The sequence below is a fragment of the Dendrobates tinctorius genome, unplaced genomic scaffold (assembly GCF_039654945.1).
Source record: "Dendrobates tinctorius isolate UK_male_01 unplaced genomic scaffold, ASM3965494v1 ptg000045l, whole genome shotgun sequence".
In the NCBI taxonomy this organism is placed as follows: Eukaryota; Metazoa; Chordata; class Amphibia; order Anura; family Dendrobatidae; genus Dendrobates; species Dendrobates tinctorius.
This window is the reverse complement of record NW_027361713.1, coordinates 6,310,375-6,334,581: the sequence shown is the minus strand read 5'-3', so window position 1 is coordinate 6,334,581 and position 24,207 is coordinate 6,310,375. Positions and strand designations below refer to the sequence as shown.

The window sequence follows — 24,207 nt, the reverse complement described above, 5'->3', positions numbered from 1 at the left end:
CAGAAGCTGCATCTGCTGCCACTGCTCCTACTGGCTGTGCTGGATCTGCTGTAACAACAGCCTGTTGGTCTCTTGCTGCTGCGACTGGACCAGGTGTTTCAGCAGGTCCTCCATTTTGTCTGGCGATGATTGCTACAGACATAACCCAGGACATCCAGTCCTTCCTGTAAAAGTTGCATGTCTCCACTGGGAATGCTGACCGCACGTCTATCACCATTTGTAGGGGTTGTACTCACTCGGGTGCGATGGGAGGAAGACAGGAGGCACGTTCCTTTAAAAGTTTATGTTGGTTTATTGCTTCATAAACCCTAGAAGCACAAACAGAAAGTAAACAGCCTTTAGATCAGGCAAAACAAAGTAACAATGTCCATAGCTGGGCTTTGCTCCATCAGGCTTGTGGTCACACAGGCTTGGTTAGTGTCCAGTATTCAGTCTTGGTCTGAAGCCAAACACACAGGAGGCCTTCTCCCTCCCATCACACAGACCATGTGCCAAACAACAGCTTCCTTTATATAGGCTTTAGCCACACCCAGTACCGAGGTATGTGGGTAGCCGGGTAGCCAGACCCGCCAATCTCTCATAGCTACCCGCAATCCGGACCCAGGTGCACCAAACAAACCTCTTAATGCTTACGTGCACTAAAGAAAATACTCTGGGTTACATTACAGAGCGCAGCCATCTCTTTGACACATACCTCCTATCGACTATGCAGCCATTAGCCTCCTTACAGCTGAAATAACAAAATACCGGAGTGGTGCTTTAAAGAAAATCTTATAAAAGCACTAGGTTATGAAATAACCGGGTTCTAAATTTTAGTTTTATTATTGTCCGTCTTGGCTTTGAGCTCCATCCATGTGGCTGCTGCTATAGCTCGTGAGAGGAGCTTAACTAGGCTGCTTCAAGTTTTAATTTTCTAACTGCTCACATATGCTAGTAAAAATTAGAGCTTCACGTTGGCACCAATACAAATCCAAACTTCAGGCAGCTTATAATCAGGTCACTAGTAGCTGCATACAGTCTATAAAGAGATTGGCCCAATAATGGGACATTGGTCTTTTCAATAGAAGCTCAACACCATAATATTATCAGAAAATATGGAAAATGCTTCACGTCAGTAATGTCAGTTTATTAGAAAAAATATGTTTACAAACTATTGGCAAAGTGAACAGCATTTGGTAGATATTAAAAATAAATTTAAAAATGATCCAATATACAATCATGCAAATAAGCAACAAAGGTATAATATACCGTAAAGCGGCAGGCTCCCATGTAATATTGGCTAGATATCTGTGTAACTACATTTCTAGAGTTCCAGCAATGATAATATAGTTCCACAATGTAGGAATTGTCCTCAATAATTTGTTCTATATCAGTATGGAAACACTGGCATTGAGCTATAGTAAGTGCAGAACCAGGGTAGCACAAAATCTTTTTGCACTACAGTTTGACATCAGAAGAGCAATAAAAATGATGGTTTCTAGGTGCCAAAGAAATCTGTATTTGATGTCAGTGCTATGCCTCCAACTGTGGCATATAAAAGATAGCAATGACACCCCTTACTGAGATATGGTGTAAGGATTTTCAGCTTATGATTTAAAACAAGCAACGATACAGATAGGTGAGTAAAATATTTTGTTACATTTTCAAGTCTTTACTTTAATCTTTGCTTGTCACTTGTGCAGAACTAAATCTACTGTACACAGGGCATTATTCTTAGGAGACCGCTGAGTAATGACTTTATGCTAATGCTCTTTTGTTTTGTATTTGTATTCTTTTTTTTTATTCTTTCAGACTAATATTTTTTTTTTCAGCAGAACATTTAAGGCTACTCATTAAAAGACAAGTAACCACGTTCTCATGCTGCTCATATATCCTGAAAGATCTGCAAGTCCGCATGTGTATTCATCAGCAGAGTTACAGTTTTTACAGATACCTAACAGTTTAGAAACAAATGTGTGTAGTAGCACTTCTTAAATACTCTATACATTGGGTACGGAAATGTTTCACTCTTTGTCTAATTGCAGCCATTTAGTAAATACAAAAAAGTTCTTTTTTTTTTTTCATTAATGTACACTCTGCACCCCATGTTGAATGTTTAGCGATCAGGTTAATCCTTTTTTTTATTGATAGATCGGGCGATTCTGAATGCGGCGATACCAAATATGTGTATGTTTGATTTTTTTTATTGTTTTATTTTGAATGGGGCAAAAGGGGGGTGATTTGAACTTTTGTATTTTTTAAATATTTTTAAAAACTTTTTTTTTTACTTTTGGCATGCTTCAATAGCCAAAAAAGAAGGAAAGACACTGCGCTAAAGCTAAATTTCAAAAGGATTGCCCATAACGTTGACTACAATACCAAAAAGCTACTCAAAAAGCTAAAGCGTTCCCTTGAAGAGTCTTCAATGCTTCAATAGCCTCCATGGGATGCTAGAAGATGCCATAGCCTGATTGGCTCTGCTACATAGAGGCGATGCTCAAATCACCTCTATGTAGCGGAATGACAGCATTGCTATGAGCGCCGACCAAAGGGTGGCGCTCATAGCAATCCGGCATCAACAACCATAGAGGTCTCAAGGAGACCTCTGATTGTTATGCCGATGCACTGATAACCCCCGATCACGTGACGGGGGTCAGCGGTGCTTGTATTTCCGGCCCGATGGCCGGAAGCGCTTGTTAAATGCTGCTGTCAGAGTTTGACAGCAGCATTTAACTAGTTAATAACCACAGGAGGATCACAATTCTGCATATGGCTATTGCAGGTACATGTTAGCTGTTGAAAACAGCTGACATGTTCCAGCTCTGAGGTGGGCTCGCCACCGGAGCCCACTTCAAAGGGGGAGATGCGACGTGTGCTAGTACGGCGCATGTTGCAAAGGGATTAAAAAGGTTGATTTTAGCTACTGTAAGTGTTTTATTTGAATACCTATTTCATTATTAAACTGTATATGAACATGGTTGATCATACTTACATCATGACACAGTAATCAAAACATGGATTTACAACATGCAATCTAAAGAATTGAATAATTTGAAAAGAAAAGCATAGCTTACATGCTACATAACTGTAAGTATGTACTGTATATTCACAGCTCAGTGTCCTATCTCACAGAATTTAAAGAACAGTGAAACCTCCACCCTTTTGAATAGTTAGATGAAGTACACAGGAAAACAAATACATTTTGCAGGCAGAAAAAAATAGTTAATGTTATCGGGTCATATTGACCTGAACAGTGCAAGTGTAACAATCAGCGTGTAGCAAAAAGTAAACAAAAAAAAACAAAAACAACACTCATAGTAAGAACCCCTCAAATGAGGAAAAGTCAATTAATCACAAGTTTCAGATACGCATAAAAAAAATCTGCATGGTCTCAATTTTCATTTCGGGTCATATTGACCCGAACAGAACAGCAGGGTTATTCATAAAAACTGAAATATCACATGGTCATAATTATTCAGACCCTTTGCTCAGAGACTCATATTTAAGTCACATGCTGTTCATTTCCTTGTGATCTTCCTTGTGATGGTTTTACTCCTTCATTGGAGTCCAGCTGTGTTTAATTAAACCGATAGGACTTCATTTGTAAAAGCACACACCTGTCTATATAAGACCTCACAGCTCACAGTGCATGTCAGACAAAATGACAATCATGAGGTCAAAGGAACTGGCCAAGAAGCTCAGAGACAGAATTGTGGAAAGGCACAGATCTGGCCAAGGTTACAAAAGAGTTTCTGCAGTAATCAAGGTTCCTAAGAGCACAGTGGCCTCCATAATCCTTAAATGGAAGAAGTTTGGGAACAGCAGTCTTCTTAGACCTGGCCGTCCAGCCAAACTGAGTAATTGTGGGAGAAGAGCCTTGGTGATAGAGGTAAAGAAGAACCCCAAGATCACTGTTGCTGAGCTCCACAGATGCAGTAGGATGATGGGAGAAAGTTCCAAAAAGTCAACTGCAAAGTCAGCTCCACCAGTCGGGCCTTAATGGCAGACTGGCCTGATGGAAGCCTCTCCTCAGTGCAAGACATGTGAAAACCTGCATAGAATTTGCTAAAAAACACATGAAGGACTCCCAGACTATGAGAAATTTGGTGATAATTCTAAGCTTTGTGTATGGAGAAAACCAGGCACTGCTCATCACCTGCCCAATACAATCCCAACAGTGAAACATGATGGTGGCAGCATCATGCTATGAGAGTGTTTAAATTTTGTTGCAGTGTGTTAGCAAAGTTATTGACATCAGTTTGCTGTTAAAAATAGTTACCTACAGGCCAGCTATTTAAAACTGGTTTGTCCGCCACAAGGATCACATAAACGTGCGTTTAAAATTCTGCCATTTCTGGCCTCCATTTAAATTTTTTTGCAGTGTGTTAGCAAAGTTATTGACACCAGTCTGCTGTTAAAAATAGTTACCTACAGGCCAGCTATTTAAAACTGTAGTTTGTCCATCACATAGACCACAGAGGCGTGCGCTCAAAATTCTGCCATTTCTGCTTCCATTTAAAACCCTGCTGTTATGTTTGGTCAAAAATGACCGGTTTTGAACTTTGATATTTTTTTTAAAATTCATTAAGCGGTTCTGAAACTTGTGGTTACTTCTATTTTCCTAATTTGAGGGTTTTTTTCTAAGGGTACTTTTTTTTTTTGGTTTAGTTTTTGCGCCACATTTTTTTTTACACTTGTACTATTCCGGTCAAAAGTGCCCGAATAGCATTTTATGCTAATTTCAGCCAATTTTTGAGTAAAACAAATGAGTTATAATTTCTTTTGAGACTATTTATTGCATCTACTATTGTTTATGAAGTAAACAGTTGCTTTAGGTGCAGATTTACACATGCTTTCAGTACAAACCATACGCATTGGCTTTCAGTACAGTTCTGTGCAATTTTTTTCTCTGTATGTTATTTACCCTGCTTTTCCTCTAAAAATAAATAAATTCAGTTGTCACCATTGTATATTGTAAAAGAAAAGAGTTTTTTTTTTATTTTCCTTGTGTTGGTTCTCTGTGCAAAGCAGACCTGAAAAGCTAATGAGTCATGTCTGCCAAATGTTTGTTTTCTTCTCTGCTATCTCAGCATTCCAGGGGGTGGTGTCTGGTGTCTCTTTTCTTATCTTATCAGTAAGTAAGCAGTTCAGCCAGCCATTTCAGTCTCAGTTTTGTTGGAGAGAAGATCTGGAGACATCTGAGCCTTGAATGCAAATCTGTACTGGTATGAGGCTTATAAACTTGTGTATTATTGTTGTCCTGAATGTAAACAATAGAATTATGTGAAGATTTTCTGAAAAAAAATGATTTTTTTTTATTTTTTTAAACTATTTTACTATTTTTTTCAAAATGTTTGCACGCATTTTATACTATAGTTAATTTTAGTTATAGTTATAGTTAGTTATAGTTGTTATAGTAGTTGTAGTTGTTTAAGTTAGTTAGTTAAGCTCAAATTTGTAATTTCTGTGCAGAATTCAATAAGCCCTTGTAACATTTATAAACACAAAATAAATAAAAAAATTGAGTTTTTTACGTATCTTTTTTATAATGACCAACCATGTTCACATACAGTATAATAATGCAACAGGTATTCAAAAAAATTTTTTTAAGTAGCTAAAACAGCATTTTAATAGGTCCGGTCAAAAATGACCGGAGCAGTACAAGTGTATAGTGGAAACGAACAAAACAGCAGGGTTAAATTTTGCTGCAGTGTGTTAGCAAAGTTATTGACGCCAGTTTGCTGTTAAAAATAGTTACCTACAGGTCAGCTACTTTAAACTGTGGTTTTCTGTCACACAGATCACATATAAGTTCGCTCCAAATTCAGCCATTTGTAGTGAACATGGAAAATATTGTCCTCCATTTAAAATTGGCAAGGCACATGGCAAGGGAAGGGGAACTGGAAGTGATGTTAATGGTGGTGGTGCATGCCGAGGCCGTGGGCAAGCTGAAATTGTGCCACAACAAACACCCACATCTTCTCACCTGAACTTCCTGTCCCAATTACTAGGATACTGCAGCACACCACCCAGAGCAGTGTCAAATGGATGTTGGTTGGATAGCAGATAATGCTTCCAGTCACTTACCATCACCACCACCACCCTGTCTTCCACACAGTCAAGTCTCAGTAGCCGTGAGTCTGGACCACATATTCCTCACCCTGATCCTCTTTACTCCCACCATGCTGAGTGCCCTGAGACAACTGATCCCCCACTTGGACACTCCGAACAGCTGTTCACTTTTCCATTTATAGATTCGAGCCTCTCGCCTGGTCCACTTAAAGCGGGGCAAGAGGAGATCGCATGTAGCGATGCCCAAATATTTGAGCAGCCACCGTCACACGAAGGCGATGGTGAGAAAGTGTCACAAGAGGTGGAGGTGGACAATGATGAGACACAATTGCTAGAAAGTCAGAAGGAGGACCAGGGTGCATAAGTGGAAGACAAGGTGGTAGATGATATAGTAACTGACCCAACCTGGCAGGAGGACATGCAGAGCGAGGACATCAGCACACTGGGGGAGGGAGGCATAGCACCCCAACAGGCAGGAAAAAGTAGTGTGGTGACCACAGACAGAAGGCAGGCAGCCACTCACGTAACACCAACACAAAGGAAGTTGCCAGTACAATTATTATCTACTGATAACCCCAAAAAGGCCATTTGCACCACCTGCCAGTCCAACATCAGAAGGGGTAGCAAAAGTACCAGCCTGACCACCACCAGCATGATCAGGCACATGGCAGCAAAGCACCCGACTTCTGTCTGCGGGTGACACCACTGCTTCTTCTGCTGTTGTGCATGCAAACCAATCCCCTGTCCATGGTGCATGCAATGATACCTCCTGCGCTGCACCTGTCATTGCACACATTCAACTAGCACCATCAGCAAGCACGTCCACGTCCTTGTCCCAGCGCAGCTTTCAATTGTCCATACCCCAGTCCTTGGAATGCAAGTGCAAATACACAGTCGACGCCTGACAAGTCAAACTTCTAGATTCCCACATTTTGCGACTGCTTGCGCTCGAAATGTTGCCTTTTAGGCTCATGGAGATGGAAGCTTTCCACAACCTGATGGCAGCTGTCGTCCTTTGGTATTTGGTCCCGTGCCGCCACTATTTCTCCCGATGTGCCGTTTCCACATTACACAACCACATGTCCCATAAAATTAGCCATGCCCTCAACAATCCAGCTACTCTGAAAGTCCACCTAACCACGGACACGTGGACAAGTGCTTGTGGGCAGGGATGGTAAATCTCACTGACAGCACACTAGGTTAGCTTAGTGAAAGTCGGGACTCAGGCGGAACTTGGGATGGAACATATCCTCCCAGTGGATGGCCATGGAACAAGGAGGTGGAATAAGATTCTGCAGGTGAACAACTGGCTACGTCGATGGTGCCGTCAGCAACGATTTGGATTTATGGATCACGGAGTGAATTACCTTTACGATGGACTACTTGCTAGAGATGGAGTGCACCTTACGAAGACTGGAAAACATGTATTTGGAAGTCTCCTTGCTACACTTGTAAGGAGAGCTTTAAACTAGGACAACATGGGAAGGGAAGCAAAAGACCAGAAAAAGCCATACACCTGACAAATGCTATTGAGAACTCTGCTATTAGAAGTGGAAAGGAAGAACAAAGACAAAAGAATCTAAAAAATAAAAATATTGGAGGAAGAGAAACCAATCACAAACTAAAATGTTTCTATACTAATGCACAAAGCATGGGCAACAAACTAGGAGAATTGGAACTACTAACACAGGAAAAGAAATATGATGTCATCACTGAAACTTGGTGGGACAATACACATGATTGGAATACAAGGCTAGAAGGATACAACTTATTTGCAAGAAACAGACTTGATAAACGAGGAGGAGGTGTCGCATTGTTTGTTAGAAACGTGTATATCTGCACAGCGATTGAAGCTTCAGAGACTGGGAGTTCTGTGGAAACTGTTTGGGTAAGAATACAAGGACAGAACAATGGAAAGGACACCATTGTAGGCATTTACTACAGGCCGCCTGTGCAAGCTGAAGATATGAATGAACTCTTTATGCATCAAATGGCCTAGTTCTCCAAAAAATATGACATAGTTGTCATGGGAGATTTCAACTATCCAGACATTTGTTGGGAATCTCTCTCAGGCAAAACTAACAGGTCAAGGAAATTCTTATCGTCTCTTGCTGACAACTTTATCTTCCAAAAGGTAGGGGAGAAAACAAGGGGAGCTGCTACCTTGGATCTAATCCTTATAAACAGGGAGGAAATGGTTGAGGAGGTAAAAGTGGCTGGGACCCTAGGGTTAGCGACCATGCTATTTTGGAATTTTGGATAACTAGAGGAGGAAGACCTGTGAAGACTCAGACGTCAAGGTTAGATTTCAGAAAGGCAAATTTTAAGGGATTCAAAAAGAGAATTGGAGGGATCCAATGGCTGGATATTCTTAAAGACAAAAATGTCCAGGAAGGATGGAGGAAAGATGTATATCTTTGTACCGTGTTAGCCAGTAGATAGAAAAATATTCAGGATTGAGAGTCCTCAGTAGTTGATACCTTTTAATGGCTAACTGAAAAGATGGTAATACATTGCAAGCTTTCGAGACTACTCAGGTCTCTTCATCAGGCTAGACTAATACAAAATCTGAAGTCACATATTTATGCACAATACAGCCTAGAAAAAATGCAATAGATAAGACAAGTGACGTGAAGCAGAACTATCAATATGGGAGAGGGAGAAACATAAATATAAACATTGGACCAGTTCATAGATAAGGAGTCTGGATGTTTTATGGTCCTCTGATTGGGGTCTAGTTCTGTGTTGCCCTGCAAGGTTTTAAAAGGAAATTCCTTAATTGATGTAAAAAGACATAAATCCATGCGACACATTCATTCCAGCACTGAGAGTGTCAAAGTTCGTCATAAATTTGTACTCCCAAACTCGTCTCTCTATCTGAGATGTGAAGTTACCTTTCAATACCAGTAATTTCATATCCATGCTGCTGTGATCAGGGATACAGAAATGTTTTGCCACAGGTAGATCCATTCTTTTTTCTCTTATTGTGTGACGATGAGCATTCATCCTTGTTCTAAGCTTTTGCCCTGTCTCCCCCACATACAGACCCCCAGTTGGACATTTAGTACAAATAATTAAGTACACCACATTAGATGTAATGCAGGTGAAAGTACCTGGGATCTTGTAGTCCTGATGTGAGTTGGGGATCTTTATCTTGTCCGTGGTCATTATAAATGGACAGGTTTTACATTTTTTCTGGTTGCAAGGAAAGGTTCCTGCAGCTGTTGGAGAGGACAGGGAGCTTCTGACAATGATGCTTCTTAAATTTGGGGGCTGCCTAAAACACAGCAGTGGGGGGTCTGGAAAAATTGATTTTAATCGGGCATCTTTTTGTAGTAAAGGTTGTAATTTCCGTGCAGCTCCCCTTAGCACCTCCAGATTTGGGTTGTAGGTGACTACTAGAGGCACTCGGTTATTTTCTTCTTTAGCTTTGTAATGTAGCAGGTGATTCCTTGACAATCTGGTGGCTCTTGTAATTTGGTTTTCAATTGTCAGGAAGGATGGGAAATCTTGAAAAATGAAATTCTCAAAGCACAATTGCTAACAATTCCGAAAAGAGGGAAGAATAGGAAGCATTTAAGGAAGCCAGGATGGATCAGCACAGAACTTAAGCACAAGCTAAAAAGGAAGAAAAAAATGTTTATAAAATGGAAAGAGGGAGGCATATCTAAAGAAGAATATAATGCTGTCTGCAGAACCTGCAGGGCACAAATCAGATTACTAAAGCTGACAATGAATTGAGGCTTGCAAGAGATGTCAAAAGCAATAATAAAGGATTTTGGGGATATGTCAAAAGTAAAAGAAAAGTCAAAGATGCTATATGATTTTTACAGGATGAAAATGATGAACTGGTAAGACAGGATGTTGAGAAGGCCGAACTTTTAAATTCCTATTTTGCATCTGCTTTCTCTCAGAAAGGAAATGTAACATCAACTGTTCTTCACTGTCCTATTAAGGGAATAGAAGAATCCAGGATATCTATAAACAGAAAGATAGTGAGGAAACACTTAGCTAACCTAAATGAATTCAAGTCTCCAGGTCCAGATGAATTACACCCCAGAGTACTGAAGGAGATAGCAGAAGAAATTTTTGAACCCCTCTCCATAATCTTTGAAAATTCTTGGAGAACAGGAGAAGTCCCAGAAGACTGGAGAAGAGCAAATGTTGTTCCTATCTTCAAAAAGGGGAAGAAGGTGGACCCAGGCAACTATAGGCCGGTGAGTCTGACTTCTATACCAGGAAAGATCTTTGAACAAATTATTAAACAACATGTATGTCAGTACCTGGATAAGAATGAAGTGATTAAACAGAGTCAGCATGGGTTTGTAACTAATAAGTCATGTCAAACTAACTTAATTTCCTTCTATGATGCAATAACTGATTGGGTGGATCAAGGAAATGCTGTAGATATAGTATATCTTGACTTCAGCAAAGCATTTGACAAAGTATCTCATACAATCCTTATTGAAAAAATGACTAAGTATGGAATGGACAAGGCAACTGTTAGGTGGATTCATAACTGGCTTAGTGATCGGACCCAAAGAGTGGTCGTAAATGGCTGCACATCCAGTTGGAAGAATGTCTCAAGTGGGGTACCATAGCGCTCTGTCCTGGGCCCTGTATTGCTCAACATCTTTATCAACGATTTAGATGAAGGAATTGAGGGTAAACTGATTAAATTTGCTGATGACACAAAGCTAGGAGGAATAGCTAATACTAGAGAAGAGAGAGAGAGAGGATTCAAAAAGATATAAATAAACTAGAGAAGTGGGCAGCAACTAACAGAATGGTTTTTAACAGGGAAAAATGCAAAGTACTACATCTGGGCAATAAAAATGAAAAAAGCATATACAGAATGGGAGGAATAGGGCTAAGCAACAGCACATGTGAAAAAGACTTGGGTATACTAATAGATCACAGACTGAATATGAGTCAACAGTGTGATGCAGCAGCAAAAAAGGCAAATGCAATTCTAGGATGTATTAACAGAAGCATACAGTCTAGATCACGTGAAGTCATTATTTCCCTCTACTCCTCTTTGGTCAGACCTCATCTGGAATATTGTGTCCAGTTTTGGGCACCACATTTTAAAAAAGACATCAACAAACTAGAGAAAGTTCAGAAAAGAGCAACCAGAATGGTGACCGGTCTGCAAACCCTGTCTTATGAGGAAAGGTTGCAGGATTTGGGATTGTTTAGTTTGCAAAAGAGAAGACTGAGAGGAGACTTAATAGCTGTCTACAAATATCTAAAGGGCTGTCACATTGTAGAAGGATCAACTTTATTCTCATTTGCACAAGGAAAGACTAGAAGCAATGGGATGAAACTGAATGGGAGGAGACACAGATTAGATATTAGAAAAAACTTTTTGACATTTAGAGTGATCAATGAGTGGAACAGGCTGCCACGAGAAGTGGTGAGTTCTCCTTCAATGGAAGTCTTCAAACAGAGGCTGGACAGACATCTGACTGGAATGGTTTAGCGAATCCTGCTTTGAGCAGGGGGTTGGACCAGATGGCCCAGGAGGTCCCTTCCAACTCTACGATTCTATGATTCTATTATTCTATATCCTCCCGATGATGAGGATTGCAGGCCCTAGGTCAATCTGGGTTGCCCCCACAGTCTACAGCTCCTGCACCTCCTCCTCATCTTCAACCTCCATCTTCGGAATGACCTCATCAGTCACAAGTTGGAAGCACTGCAGCACTGCCTCAGTCAAGCGGCAACAGGCTGTACTGAAGCTTATATGCTTAGGTGACAAACCGCACAATGCTGAAGGGTTGTGGACAGCTCTGAAAGAACAGGCAGATCTGTGGCTGACACCACTGAACCTACAGCCAGTCATGGTCATATGTGACAATAGCCGGAACCTGGTGGTGAGGGAAGCTCACACACGTACCATGCCTGGCCCATGTGCTTAACCTCCTGGTTCAGTGGTTTCTCAAAACCTACCCAGAGGTGCCAGATCTGCTTGTCAAAGTACGTCACCTGTGTGCCCATTTTAGAAATTCAGCAAAAGCTTACTCCACCTTTGACGTGCTTCAGCAGCGTTTGCAGCTTCCAGTTCACCAACTGGTGTGTGATGTCCCCACGCTTTGGAACTCAACTTTGCAGCTGTTGGGAAGGATTTATGAGCAGAAGAGGGCAGTTGTTGACTACCAGCATCAACAAGGCCATCGGTATTCAGTTCTAACTCCACACATAAATCTTCATGAGTGGACATGGATGTTAGACATATGTACCATCCTTCAAAAATTTGAGGACTCCACCAAGATGGTGAGTGGCGATGATGCCATAATTAGTGTCACCATCCCACTTCCCTGTGTTCTGAAATGCTCTCTGCTCACAATCAAGGAGGATGCATTTCAGGTAGAGCATGATGAGATGGAGCAAGGAACCATACAGGGTGATTACACACAGCCCAACCTCATCTCATCCCAACATGGATTGGGTGACAATGAGGAAGAGAAGGAGGAGGAGGAAGAACATGAGTTAGTTTCATGAGCCATAGACGGTACTACCTGCACAACTGTACACCTGTCGTATGTTCAGAGTGGATGGCCTGAGGACAGGGAGTAGTAGGAGGAGAGCATGGTCAGTCATTCTCTTGGTGAGGACACAGAAGTCTTGCCTGTTAGCAGTCTGGCACCCATGGCTGACTTTATGTTACACTGCCTTTCCTGTGACCCTCATGTTCTCAAAATTTTGGGTGACAGTCTTTACTGGTTGGTGACAGTTCATGTCACAAGGAGAACTTTCTACCTCTTACTCCTGTTGCGGAGAGGTCTACTAAAAGGGGGCAGTGCCCTCATTGCGGAATTATTGAAAAAATTCCCATCTGAAAACACTGGAGGCAGAGGTCACAGTTCGTTGGACAACCAAGGAGTACAGGCGAGAGACACAACTCCAATCCAGCAGAGGCAGGGGAACACTGTCAAAGTTCTGGGAGAGTTTTCCAAGCTGGACATGTGGCATAAACTGGTTCTCCACTCCTTGGAGGTCCTGGCCTGCCCTGCCTATAGCGTTTTATCAGAGCGGGTTTTTAGTGCCGCTGGTGGAATTATAACTGATAAGCATATCTGCCTGTCAACTGAAAATGCTGCCAGGCTTACTCTTATAAAAATGAACAAGGGCTGGATTGGGCCAGACTTCTCATAACCACCGAATGATAGTAGCATAGCATAAACTCGAATCCAGTGACTTTTTTGGGAGGTCTATTCCCATGCACCTCTTCACACCCACACATGGGTATACGCTACCTGATTTTGGCTATTTGCTGTTGTCTTCCTCCTTCTCCTCATCCTCATCCTCCACCACCATATCACAAGGGTGACTGTGGTCGGTGATGCAACACCCACTTAATTTTTTTTAAAGGGTGTTTATGATGCCCGTAAAAAAAATTGTTATTCAGTATGTTCATGTATATCCCCAGGGGTAAATGTCAGCCCATACACTTAGTGCATGGTCATTACAAGTATAGGAGACCCGCTGCTTTCTAATGGCAACATGTTTTTATGAGGCCCTCCTCCACGTTTCTTCAAAAGGACATCAGAGTGCCTCCAAATTTTTGGCAGCCCTTGCATTCACTGCATAGGCAAACAGTATGGGAGACCCACTTCCTAATAATGGGAACATTTTTTCATGAGGCCCTCCTTTACGTCTTTTCAAAGGGACATCGGTGTACCTCCAAATTTTTGCAGCCCTTGCATTCACTGCATAGGCAAACACTGTGGGAGACCCACTTCCTAATAATGGGACCATTGTTTTCAGGAGGCCCTTCTCTACGTCTCTTCATAGGGGCATTGGAGTGCATCCAAATTTTTGGCATCCCTTGCATTCACTGCATAGGCAAACACTATGGGAAACCCACTTCCTAATAATCGGAACATTTTTTCATGAGGCCTTCCTCTATGTCTCTTCAAAGGGGCATTGGAATGCCTACAAATTTTTGGCAGCCCTTGCATAGCCGGCTAATGGCTCTCTAAGAATAGTGAAGGCCGAATGCTGGCCCTTTAAGAATAGTAAAAACCATCTGATGGCCCTATAAAAATAGGCTTTGTGACTTTCAGAGTCCCTCCTTCATAAATGAAGCAGGATGTGTCAGATGATGTGTCACACACCACATAGCAAGATAAGGTTGTAAAATTTTAAAATGACTTTTCCCAGTGAATGCATTTGTCTTGGTTGAAAGCAATGCTAAAGTTCAAAAACGCTACGTGTGAGCATAGCCAAAGGTGTGGAGTAGCATTTTGTTTTTGGTTATTTATTGTGCCTTATATACAAGTCATTACCATTGAAAGGATGTTCCTTAACATATTTCCCAGGAAAATCCACTTTGGATTTGTTTTTGTATGTTTTATTGTGAGTGTGTAAAAGTGGCGTAAGACTCTGACAACATTGTTCACAGCAGTGACCTGGGAGTCAGAAATGCTTCCAGGGGTCTTCCCCATGCTGCTTCCATGCTGTCATTTGAGCACTGTTCCCATCGATTTCCACATTTTCTAGTCCCTCTGCAGATCGCCATGGGGGGAGGGGTGCCGGAAAAATGCTCGAGTTTCCCATAGACTTACATTGGGCTCGTTGTTCAGGTCGAGCACCCGAGCATTCCAATTTGCTCGACCCGAACAACGAGCACCCGAGCATTTTAGTGCTCGCCCATCACTAGTATAAGATAGTATGATGGTATGACATAATCAGCTGCCAAAATGAGAAGGAAACTGAATTGCAGCACAAATTAGCAGTGGACACATAGAAGCACCAAAGATAATATAATAATTTTTATGCTTAAATAACACTTTGCAATAGCTATTAACAGCATTTCTAGACATACTGTAGCATGATCTTATTGAAGAGATAGCACATTTAAAGGAGATATCCAAGACCTTAAATTAAAAATGCATGTAGTTGCTTACAGAGTTATCTACCTGCCTGTTGTACTCCGTGTCGGTCATTGTCCGCTCCTGCCAGAAATTTAGCTGCTCCCTCTCAACAGAGCAGCGTTTTTTCTTCCTGTTAACAGAGCAGAACTACTGGCAGCATGCTGATTGACAGCCGGCTTCCCTTAATTAGGCCACAGATAGACAGCTGTCAATCAGCATGACACAATTAGCCCTGCCCTGTCAACAGGAAGAGAAACTGATGCTGATACTCTGTTTACGTGACATCAGTGGAAGTCTGTGTCCATTACGTGATGGCGGAGAATGGTCCCGGGAACAGCAGGCAGGTAGGTAGCAGATATACCTCTTTAAAGACAAATTCTTTAGGCTCAGTCACTGCTATTACGTATTACATCTCTGCAACATTCACTTGGAGCTGAGCTGCTATATCAGACACAACTAATAAACAAGGATGACACTGTTGTTGGAATAAAGTAGTGTTTGTTTTTTAATCCTACACAACCACTTTACAAAGCAACAGCATTTAACAGAAATCTGCTAGCAAATTTGAAATCTGACATGAGGTAGGGACAGAGACCCTGATTCCAGTAATGTTTCCCTTAGTTTACTAGGTGCACCAGTTATAATAAATTAACTTTTTTTTCTGCCTCAGTTTTAGCAGAGCTGAGATATTGAGCTCTATATAACCCACCACACATCATTGATCAGCTTTCTGTGTACAATGTATAGTAACAGAAAGCTGCTAATCAGTACTGGGTGCATGGTTGGACTAGGAGGCATGAGGCTAGTTGTCCTGTAGTGATAATTTTCCACTGATAAAACATTGATTCTATTGAAACAAAAAAACAGAGTGCAGTAAGTTACACATCACTGTAATCAGGGTCTCTCCCACTCATGGTATTCTCAGATTGCATAGCAAAAGACCTGGTGACAGATTCCCTTTAACTAGCCCTTTATAGAAGTTTTAGCAGTCAGAAACCAACTAATCAGAATGTTATAATTATTCATTTTACTTGCTTACATAGCACCTTAAATTTCCACAGCAGATTACATGCATCATCATCACTGTTCTGATTGGGGCTTATAATCTAAATTCCTTCTTAGTATATCTTTGATGGATGGGAGGAAAACCCCACAATACAGGGAGAAAACACAACCTACTTGCAGAAATTACATCTACTATGATCCAATAGATCTGAGGTCATGTGCGCAAATTGAGGATTTGCAGCAGATTTCCCTGCTGCAAAAATAAGAGTGATGGCAGGAAAAGAGTGGTGAAGTATTTGCATTTTTGCAACATTTTTGCGTGCATACCGTATTTTTCAGACTATAAGGCTACGTTCACACGTAGCGGAACTTTCGCGGAAGTTACTGCGAGAATTTCGTAATTCCATTCCGCAGGAAAATTGCATATTAAATTCCCGCGATTTTCCCGTGGAAAAACTAGCGATTTGCAAGCGTAATTAGATTGCAGAATGCTAGCGTTTTCCAAGCGATCTGGAGCATCGCTTGGATGGAGAACTGATTGACAGGTTGGTCACACTCATCAAACACAGTGTTTAACAAGTGTGACCAACTTTTTACTACTGATGCTGCCTATGCAGCATCAGTAGTAAAAGATAGGATGTAAAAAATAATTTAAAAAAATAAAAAATATTGTTATTCTCACCTTCCGGCTTCCTGCGCAGCCTTCCCGCCTCTCTCCACGATCCCGGTCCCAGTAATCCTTTGCGCGAATGACCGCGAGACGTCACGCTCCCGCGACGTCATCGCGAATGACCGCGAGACGTCGCTCCCACGAGACCGGTCATCGCGGTCATTCTCGCAAAGGATTACTGGGACCAGAAGATGCCGGGAGCGTGGAGAGAGGTGGGAAGGCTGTACGGGACACCGGAAGGTGAGAATAACAATATCTTTTATTTTAATTCTATTTTTTACAGGGATATGGTACCCACAGCCCGGAGGACAGTCTCCTTTCCTCCTGACCGTGGGTACCATCCGCAAATGTTCTGCTTACTTTTCGCATGGTGTGCACAGCCACATGCGGAAAGTAAGCAGAACAATGCATTCCTATAGGTGCGGGATCGCCACGATTCCGCTAAATTAATGAGCATGCTGCGTTTTTTACCGCAAAGTGATTCCGCCGCGGAGGAAACCGCAGCATTAGCACAGCATTGCGGAATCCCATAGGAATGCATGGGATGCTTATTTTTCGCGTTTTCGCGGCAAAATCGCACGTTTAAAAATGCCGCGAAAACGTGAAAAAACCGTGACGTGTGAACGCGGCCTTAGACACACCTTTTTTCCCCAAAATTTCGGAGTAAAATGGGACAATCCAAACTCTCAGACCGGGGTCCGCAGCATCACCCCACTCCTGCTGCAGCGTCCCTTACCCTTGTGACCCCGCTTCACTACCGCCCACACTCCCACCCTCCGCCAGTAAGCTAGCATAAATTCAGATTATAAAACAGACCCTCATTTTATTAAAAGGACTGTTTTACCTATTTTCCTCCCCAAAATTTGAGGTGCATCTTAAACTTTGTAAAATCCAGTACTTGATGCATTTTTTTCTTGGGTCTTATTCAATTCATTTAAATGGGTGAAAATTCTTAAATAATTAACATGCTGCAGATTTGAAAAAAAAAAACACTTTGAAGGTTCAATTCTGCAAATATTATTCACTTTGCTGTTACTGTAAAACACAGTATGGTGGGGCCAATTTAGTGCCCTGCACTCCTTGCATAAGTCCCTGGTATATTTCATATGTCATGTAATTTTTATACATTGTATATTGCATTGTACTTATGTTTATGTGTTGTAAAGATATGGGGATAGTGTAGGACTTAGACCAGTAGAGGGAGCACAGTAGAATAGGATAGGGATTAGTTGGACCAATAGGATTTTGTCTGGTTAGGAAGGCCTAAGAGAGAGTAGTTGGGGAGAGCTTCCTGGAGTTAGTCAGAGTGTGTGTGAGCCGGGAGCAAGGACTGGACAGTCGTGTCCAGGGGGAACGTTTAAGCAGAGGAGCTCAGCGGTCCAGGGCCTAAGAGCTGACAGTCACACATGGTGGAGGAATATCAGGGCAGCATAAAAATGGTAGCAGCTAACTTCATGAGAACAACCCTTAACATTCGAGACCTACGGCCTAGTAAATAATGGAAGAGCCATTGTTGACTTCACCTTCGGAGAGGGAAGCGGGCAGGGAACTTCTAAAGCAGATTAGTCTGACCAGTCAGGAAGCTGCAGTACTGGCGGATTCAGTGGATATTCCTGGACGAGAAAGGGACAGTGCAGGGAATGGAATGGTGATATTCTGCAAAGAATCTTGTGCTGTTTCTGTGACCAAACTGGACGAGCTGAGTGAAATTGTTTTGTTGAAGATGAACCTGGACTCTGTGTATCATTGTGTGGTGTTAAAAGAAAAGGAACCCCGGTAGTGTGGAATGGACCCTGACTTACAAGTGAGTGGACTACAATGTGTTAATGTGGAGGAGGGCCAGGGTGTGCCAGTACTGCCATCGTCAGCCACGACTACCCCCTGGCCTCTGTTTCAAACATGCAATGCAAGAACGCAATGAGTGAACCAGCTCCTTCATGATGACAGCTATCACTTTTCCATAAAAATGAGTGTCAAGCTGCAACATCATCATTACATTGATAAGAAATCTGGCTAATTTGTTTTTCTACTATTACAAGAGGTCAGTTTCATTTTATAAATGGTTATAAAAAATGAGAGGCTGTGTAAGATTTTCTTTTTTTACTATATTCTTACCACATTACTCAAATAGTTTTTTAGTGACTTTTCCTTCTATTAATATGAAATGAAACACAAGAAAATATGGAAAAATTAATTTGCATTTCCTCATTCCACATAATTTTATAGAACATTGTGTTGTTTTATTTTTGTAGCTCTCTTCATCCTATATTGATGCGTACAATATTTTAAGTTATTTATGCTTTCCTATTACAGCTATGGTTTCCCGTCTGATCATGTCAACTTTTCTTATTATATTTGGTCTCTGCATGTTGACTGAGAAGACTCAGGGGAGTTTCCTTCATTTTTTCTCGCACAGCGATGCTTGTAATATGCAGGTAATAGGACAATATTTTTATTTCAAATTATTTTGAGATGCAGGCTAGAGTATTAATATGTCCTTTAAAGAGCTGTTTAGTTATGCCTCAATTGGCTATAGAAGTCCCGCTTGTTTATGAGGTCCACATATTGCCATGTTAAACAAAAAGAATATGCCAATCCACAAACAGGGTGTTGTTATGGATTTTGGTAACTAGTCCACAACTGATCCATAAAAAAAACATGATGCAGATTTAAAATCTAGACTACATGTCCATTTATGTGTTAATTTTTTTGTGTGGATTGCATTTAATACATTTCCCCTTTAATGTGCTTTGATCCCTGAATAATTGGATCTTTCTTTCATGTGAGGTTCTGCAGATGAACAGAAACTAACATTGAATGCTTGAGATCTTTTCTCATGTATGGTCTACAACTGCAAGACAATTCTCTATTCTTACTTTGCTAAATTGCATTTTATTGTTTTTCCAGTAGGCTTCTATCGCTTTAATGTTGAATAAAAAGTAACGTAATCTTAGCTAAATATTGCTAACTCAGGTTTTTGTGTTTTAATCTACCCTTTCGAGAAAGGGTGGACCATGCAAGAAATTTTTACAACAAAGATCAGAAGGAGGTGATCTACGAAATGTAGGAGGTCTGGAAGAAGATGTTTTAAAGGTACAGAGTGTTACTTGTTTCACTCTTTTTTATCATATAGATACATTATGACAATTTCCATAGAAAAATTGTTTCATGTCTAGCAAATCTACCTGAATAATTTGGGGTGGGGAGCTTAACTTATCTTTTGGACTGCTGGTGAATCTTCTGTGTTAGGCTACGTTCCCACAATGAGCTTTTGATATTGCAGAGTTTCTGCACCCATTAAGTAAAATAGGTTAGTTGCATTTTTTCAAAAATATGCAGAGTAAAAAACTCACCAAAAACTCATCATAGAAACGTAGTCCTTAGGTATAATAACAGTTATCAGGATTGATTTAATCACTAACATGAATTAAAAATTGCCAAAACATGCACCAGTTAAGCAAAATACCGTATGTCACTACCAGAAAGCTCTGATGCCACTTAGTACATTGGAGAGGCATCAGAAAAATCTATAGAGCGTCCTTGAAAATTGACAATGAATATAATGGTCTGCCAACAAATATCCAATGGTCAGCTTTTGCCACATTCACGTGTTCAGTATTTTATCTCAGTATGTGGAAGCCAAAGCCAGGAGTGGAAAAATTGGAGGAAAAGTATATTAGAAACACGTCACCACTTCTGGATTTATCACCCACTCCTGGTTTTGGCTTACAGATACTGATGTAAAATACTGACCAAATGCTGAACGTGTGGCCTTACTATGATCCATAAGTAAGCATCATGCTTTGTTGACCATATATTATGATGTGGAGAGGCTCATTGACATGTAGCCATAGAAGAAAGTCTCAGGTTTCACGGTATAGATGGCACAGCGTAAAGTAAGGGTGTCACAACTTGAAGGCATTGCATCTGTAATTTTCTCTAAAAATTGAATCCGTTGTTAGAAAAGCACAATGCAAATGTATGTTGTTGTTGCTTTTAGTGCCTTGATGAAAGAAAGTCACTAATCATGGTAGTGACTATGCGTTTGTGCAAGTTAACCTTTGTTATTATGCAAAAAATGATGAGACTAATCAACACCCTATTTAAAAATCCTGCTGACCACATAGGAGCTGGTTGAGGGCTTACATCATTGAATTTAACCCAGAAAGAATCAAATGTGATTGTAATCCAAATCAAATGTGACATGCTTTAGAGTATATATTGGTCATATATTCAGTATACAGTATGGTCCTTGTTATTCCTTCATGCATCCATGCAAATAATGTTCATTTCCTTTATTCACAGCTAAAAGCTCCTGTTGAGATTGAAGTTAGATTGGACTCACAGCAAATAGAAAATTATCGAAACGCTGTTGAGGACATGTTTGGAGGTGAACCACAAAAGTCCTAGAATGCCAAGAAGTTGACTCTTTGTAAAAGAAAGTATATTCATAAAGCGCCGATCATTATGGCTATGCAACACGAATAAATACGCTAACATAAAATGTGCATAAAAATGCTAAAATCTTATAGATGTATTGAATAAATATAAAATTCCTCAGTTCTGTATTCTTGGCATAAAATGACTGGGACGTGTCGTGTTAATCTGTATGAAAATGTTCAGCATTACCCTGTAAGAGACTGATTCTGTTTCCATGACAATATGAATGCTTTACGATCACCGGTGTGGTGTGGCAGCATGATCAGAACATGGAGGTAAACAAAATAAATAACTCCTGCAGAAGGAGAATGGAAGCACTGCAGCTTATCCTACATTATTAAAGAATGCATGCTATTAATCTATGGCCCATCATTTTGCTACCAACATGTTAGACCTCATTTATCTAAACTGTCTGAGAGAAAACCTGGACTTGGTACCTGTTGCAACCAATCCAAGTGTAGCTTTATTTTTTATAGAGCAGCTTAACAAGTGAAAGATGAATCCTGCTCAGTTACTATAAGCAATAAAATAAGATTATCTCCTGATACAGTAGACCCAGTGTATGTTCCATTGTTTAGTTTATAAACTACCAAGACTTAGAGTCGATCCTCCATGGACGGATTCGCTCATCCCAAAATCATCTTTTTATTTCTTTCAATGGCACATATATCTTTATTTTGTTATTTTATACAAAAAATGCTAACTTTTCCTATATGAAACCCAGAGCCCTTAGAGCTGCCTATATTGCATCACCGACCCATAGGCTCCCCTTTAATGAATAACAAGTACAGACAAGTATCCAAACTATGTACAGATCAATCCAAACCAAATCCAGAGTTATCATCCTATGAAAAGCAAAGCTCATCTTAGACTAAAGTCCCTAATACACAATAGACTAAAGTCAGCCAAATCCATCAACATAGCCCAGAAGTCTAATGTGCATGTGGGCCTAGGGTCTCTCACCCAACAAAGCCAATATTTTGTTCCCCATGAGAAGTCTGGCAGCGAATCTCTCAGAGAACTACAAGCTGAATGCTCTTGTATATGGAGAAGTTAGTGGAGAACGTTATCAGTCAAAACATCTTTAAAAAGCTATTTAATGTGTATGGAGGCTTAAGGTCCTGATTCATCAAAACTGGTGTTTTGTATGCAAAAAAAGAAAATAAACTGAAGATATTGTGGTGTAGTAACTCAAAAACTCATACCTAAAATAAGATTTTATTTAATTCACTTAAAATCATTACATCAACAAATACTAAATAATGCCTACAGCAGGCAGATTTTTCAAAACAAAACAAAAAATAATGTCTGGAATGAATGACCCTGATGTGCCCTGTTTCACACCTGCATCTAAGATGTCACTGCTGTCTGAAGTTATGTATCTACTGACACGGAGTATACCATTTGCCTCCTGATGAACTTATATAATGGAAGGGAAACGCGTTGAGGCATTTTTATGGATTCCAGATAAGATAATTTTTTATTTGGTGTTTAATAGAGCATTGTGCAATAAGTCTGTATTTTCTATGGGATGGAATCTCCAGCGCTGGACTTCAGTTAAAAATTCATCATTTATTGGAAATTCTTAAAATCGGACAGAAAAAAGTATGAATAAGGACATACAGGCAGATGGGGTCTCTGGTGGTCTCCAACCAACGCGTTTCGACCTAGAAGGTCTTACTCATGGTTCACACTAGACCAATACTGACGACTACAAATAATACAAAGACTGGTAAATCACAGGTGTTGGACGAAAGAATTAATGAAAATAGGGAGTATCCCTACCAGTTAACTCTTGCAAAACACTCAGTCTAATGTGGAGCTGAAATATACATTAACCCTTTTACCATTAGTAAATGAAACAATGTAAACAAAGACTTGTTGGAAAAACAGAAAAAAAAAAAATATAAAAACTAATGAAAAGATATCATAAGAATATAATGAATGGCAAGAAAATAAAAAAAAAACAAAAAAAAAAACCTTCATTAATTGATATAATATTAATAAACAAAGTAACAATCGTAAAAATTATCAAAATAACCAGAATTAAATAGGACTAAGTAAATGTAAATATACAGAAGAAAATATCAATCTAATTGCAATATTAAATCAAGTCGTTTGTTCAGACCTAATGGTACTCTTGTATTTAATTTAAAAATCCAGAAGGATTCACGATTTAATAATTTTCTCCTGAAATCACCTCCCCTAGTAGATCTATAGACTTTCTCTATTGCTATAATTTTGAGACTATCAGTTTTACCTCCATGAACAGTTTTACAATGATAAGAAACTGCTGAGATATTATAATTGTTGCTTGCAGCTTCTGACAAATGTTTCCTAATTCTCTTTTTAAGAGGTCCTATTGTACAGCCTACATATTGTAGGTTACAAAAAACGCATTCAACAACATATATGACTCCTTCTGAATTACAATTTATGTGAGACTGAATAGGGTATGATATGCCAGTAACACTAGAAGTGAATCTGCTGGTTTTAACCACATAGTTGCAGACTTTACAGGGATGATGTCCACATTTGGAAAAGCCTTTATATGACAACCAAGTATTATTTTTAGTTCTCCTATTACTGATAAAAAGACTGGGGGATAAGATATCGCTCAAAGCAGGAGCTTTCCTGGCTATGTATCGTATCTGGGTATTGTCCAGAATTTGACCAAGTTTATTATCATTGTGTAAAATAGGTAAATATTTTTTGACAATGTCCGTTATCTTATTGAATTGTGGACTGTACATGGTACAAAAACTAACTATAGGACGGTCATGATTATTACAGGGGGCCCGTGTGCGATTCTTTTTCTTGTTACCAGTAATTCCAGTGTGTACAAGGCTCAAAGGAGATTCATTCAGCAGGGTGTGTCTATCGATCCTGCTGACAATATTATCAGCTTTCCTTAGCATCCAATTGGCATATCCTCTGTCCTTAACCCCTTCACGACCTTTGACGCCACGTAGACGTCATGAAAAGTCGTGCCAGAACGACCCATGACGCCTATGTGGCGTCATGACTTTAAAGCCCCCCTGCGGGTCAGGTGACCTAGGTCACTGAAAGGTCACCCGACCCGCAGATACAGGGGGCTTTGTTCTTCGCCACAGGGGGCGTGGCTTCGCCCCCACGTGGCTACGATCACTCTGATTGGCTGTT

The 24,207-nt window shown here is 40.4% G+C and overlaps 1 protein-coding gene across 1 annotated transcript; it reads left to right on the top strand.

Moving 5' to 3' along the window:
- Window positions 1-18,920: 18,920 nt before the first annotated feature.
- On the top strand, window positions 18,921-21,360 carry MLN (motilin). Its single transcript, XM_073575646.1, has 3 exons — window positions 18,921-19,040; window positions 19,612-19,698; window positions 20,911-21,360. Exons 1-3 carry the CDS (start codon window positions 18,921-18,923, stop codon window positions 21,013-21,015), a joined length of 312 nt encoding a protein of 103 aa, XP_073431747.1. The 3' UTR covers window positions 21,016-21,360.
- The last annotated feature ends 2,847 nt before the right edge of the window (window positions 21,361-24,207 follow it).

Excerpts from the sequence above, each read along its gene's own strand:
- MLN (XM_073575646.1), top strand. The coding sequence starts at position 18,921 with ATGGTTTCCCGTCTGATCATGTCAACTTTTCTTATTATATTTGGTCTC. Across the intron at positions 19,041-19,611 it reads GCGATGCTTGTAATATGCAG|GGTGGACCATGCAAGAAATT; the intron begins GTAATAGGACAA and ends CTTTCGAGAAAG. Across the intron at positions 19,699-20,910 it reads TGGAAGAAGATGTTTTAAAG|CTAAAAGCTCCTGTTGAGAT; the intron begins GTACAGAGTGTT and ends CTTTATTCACAG.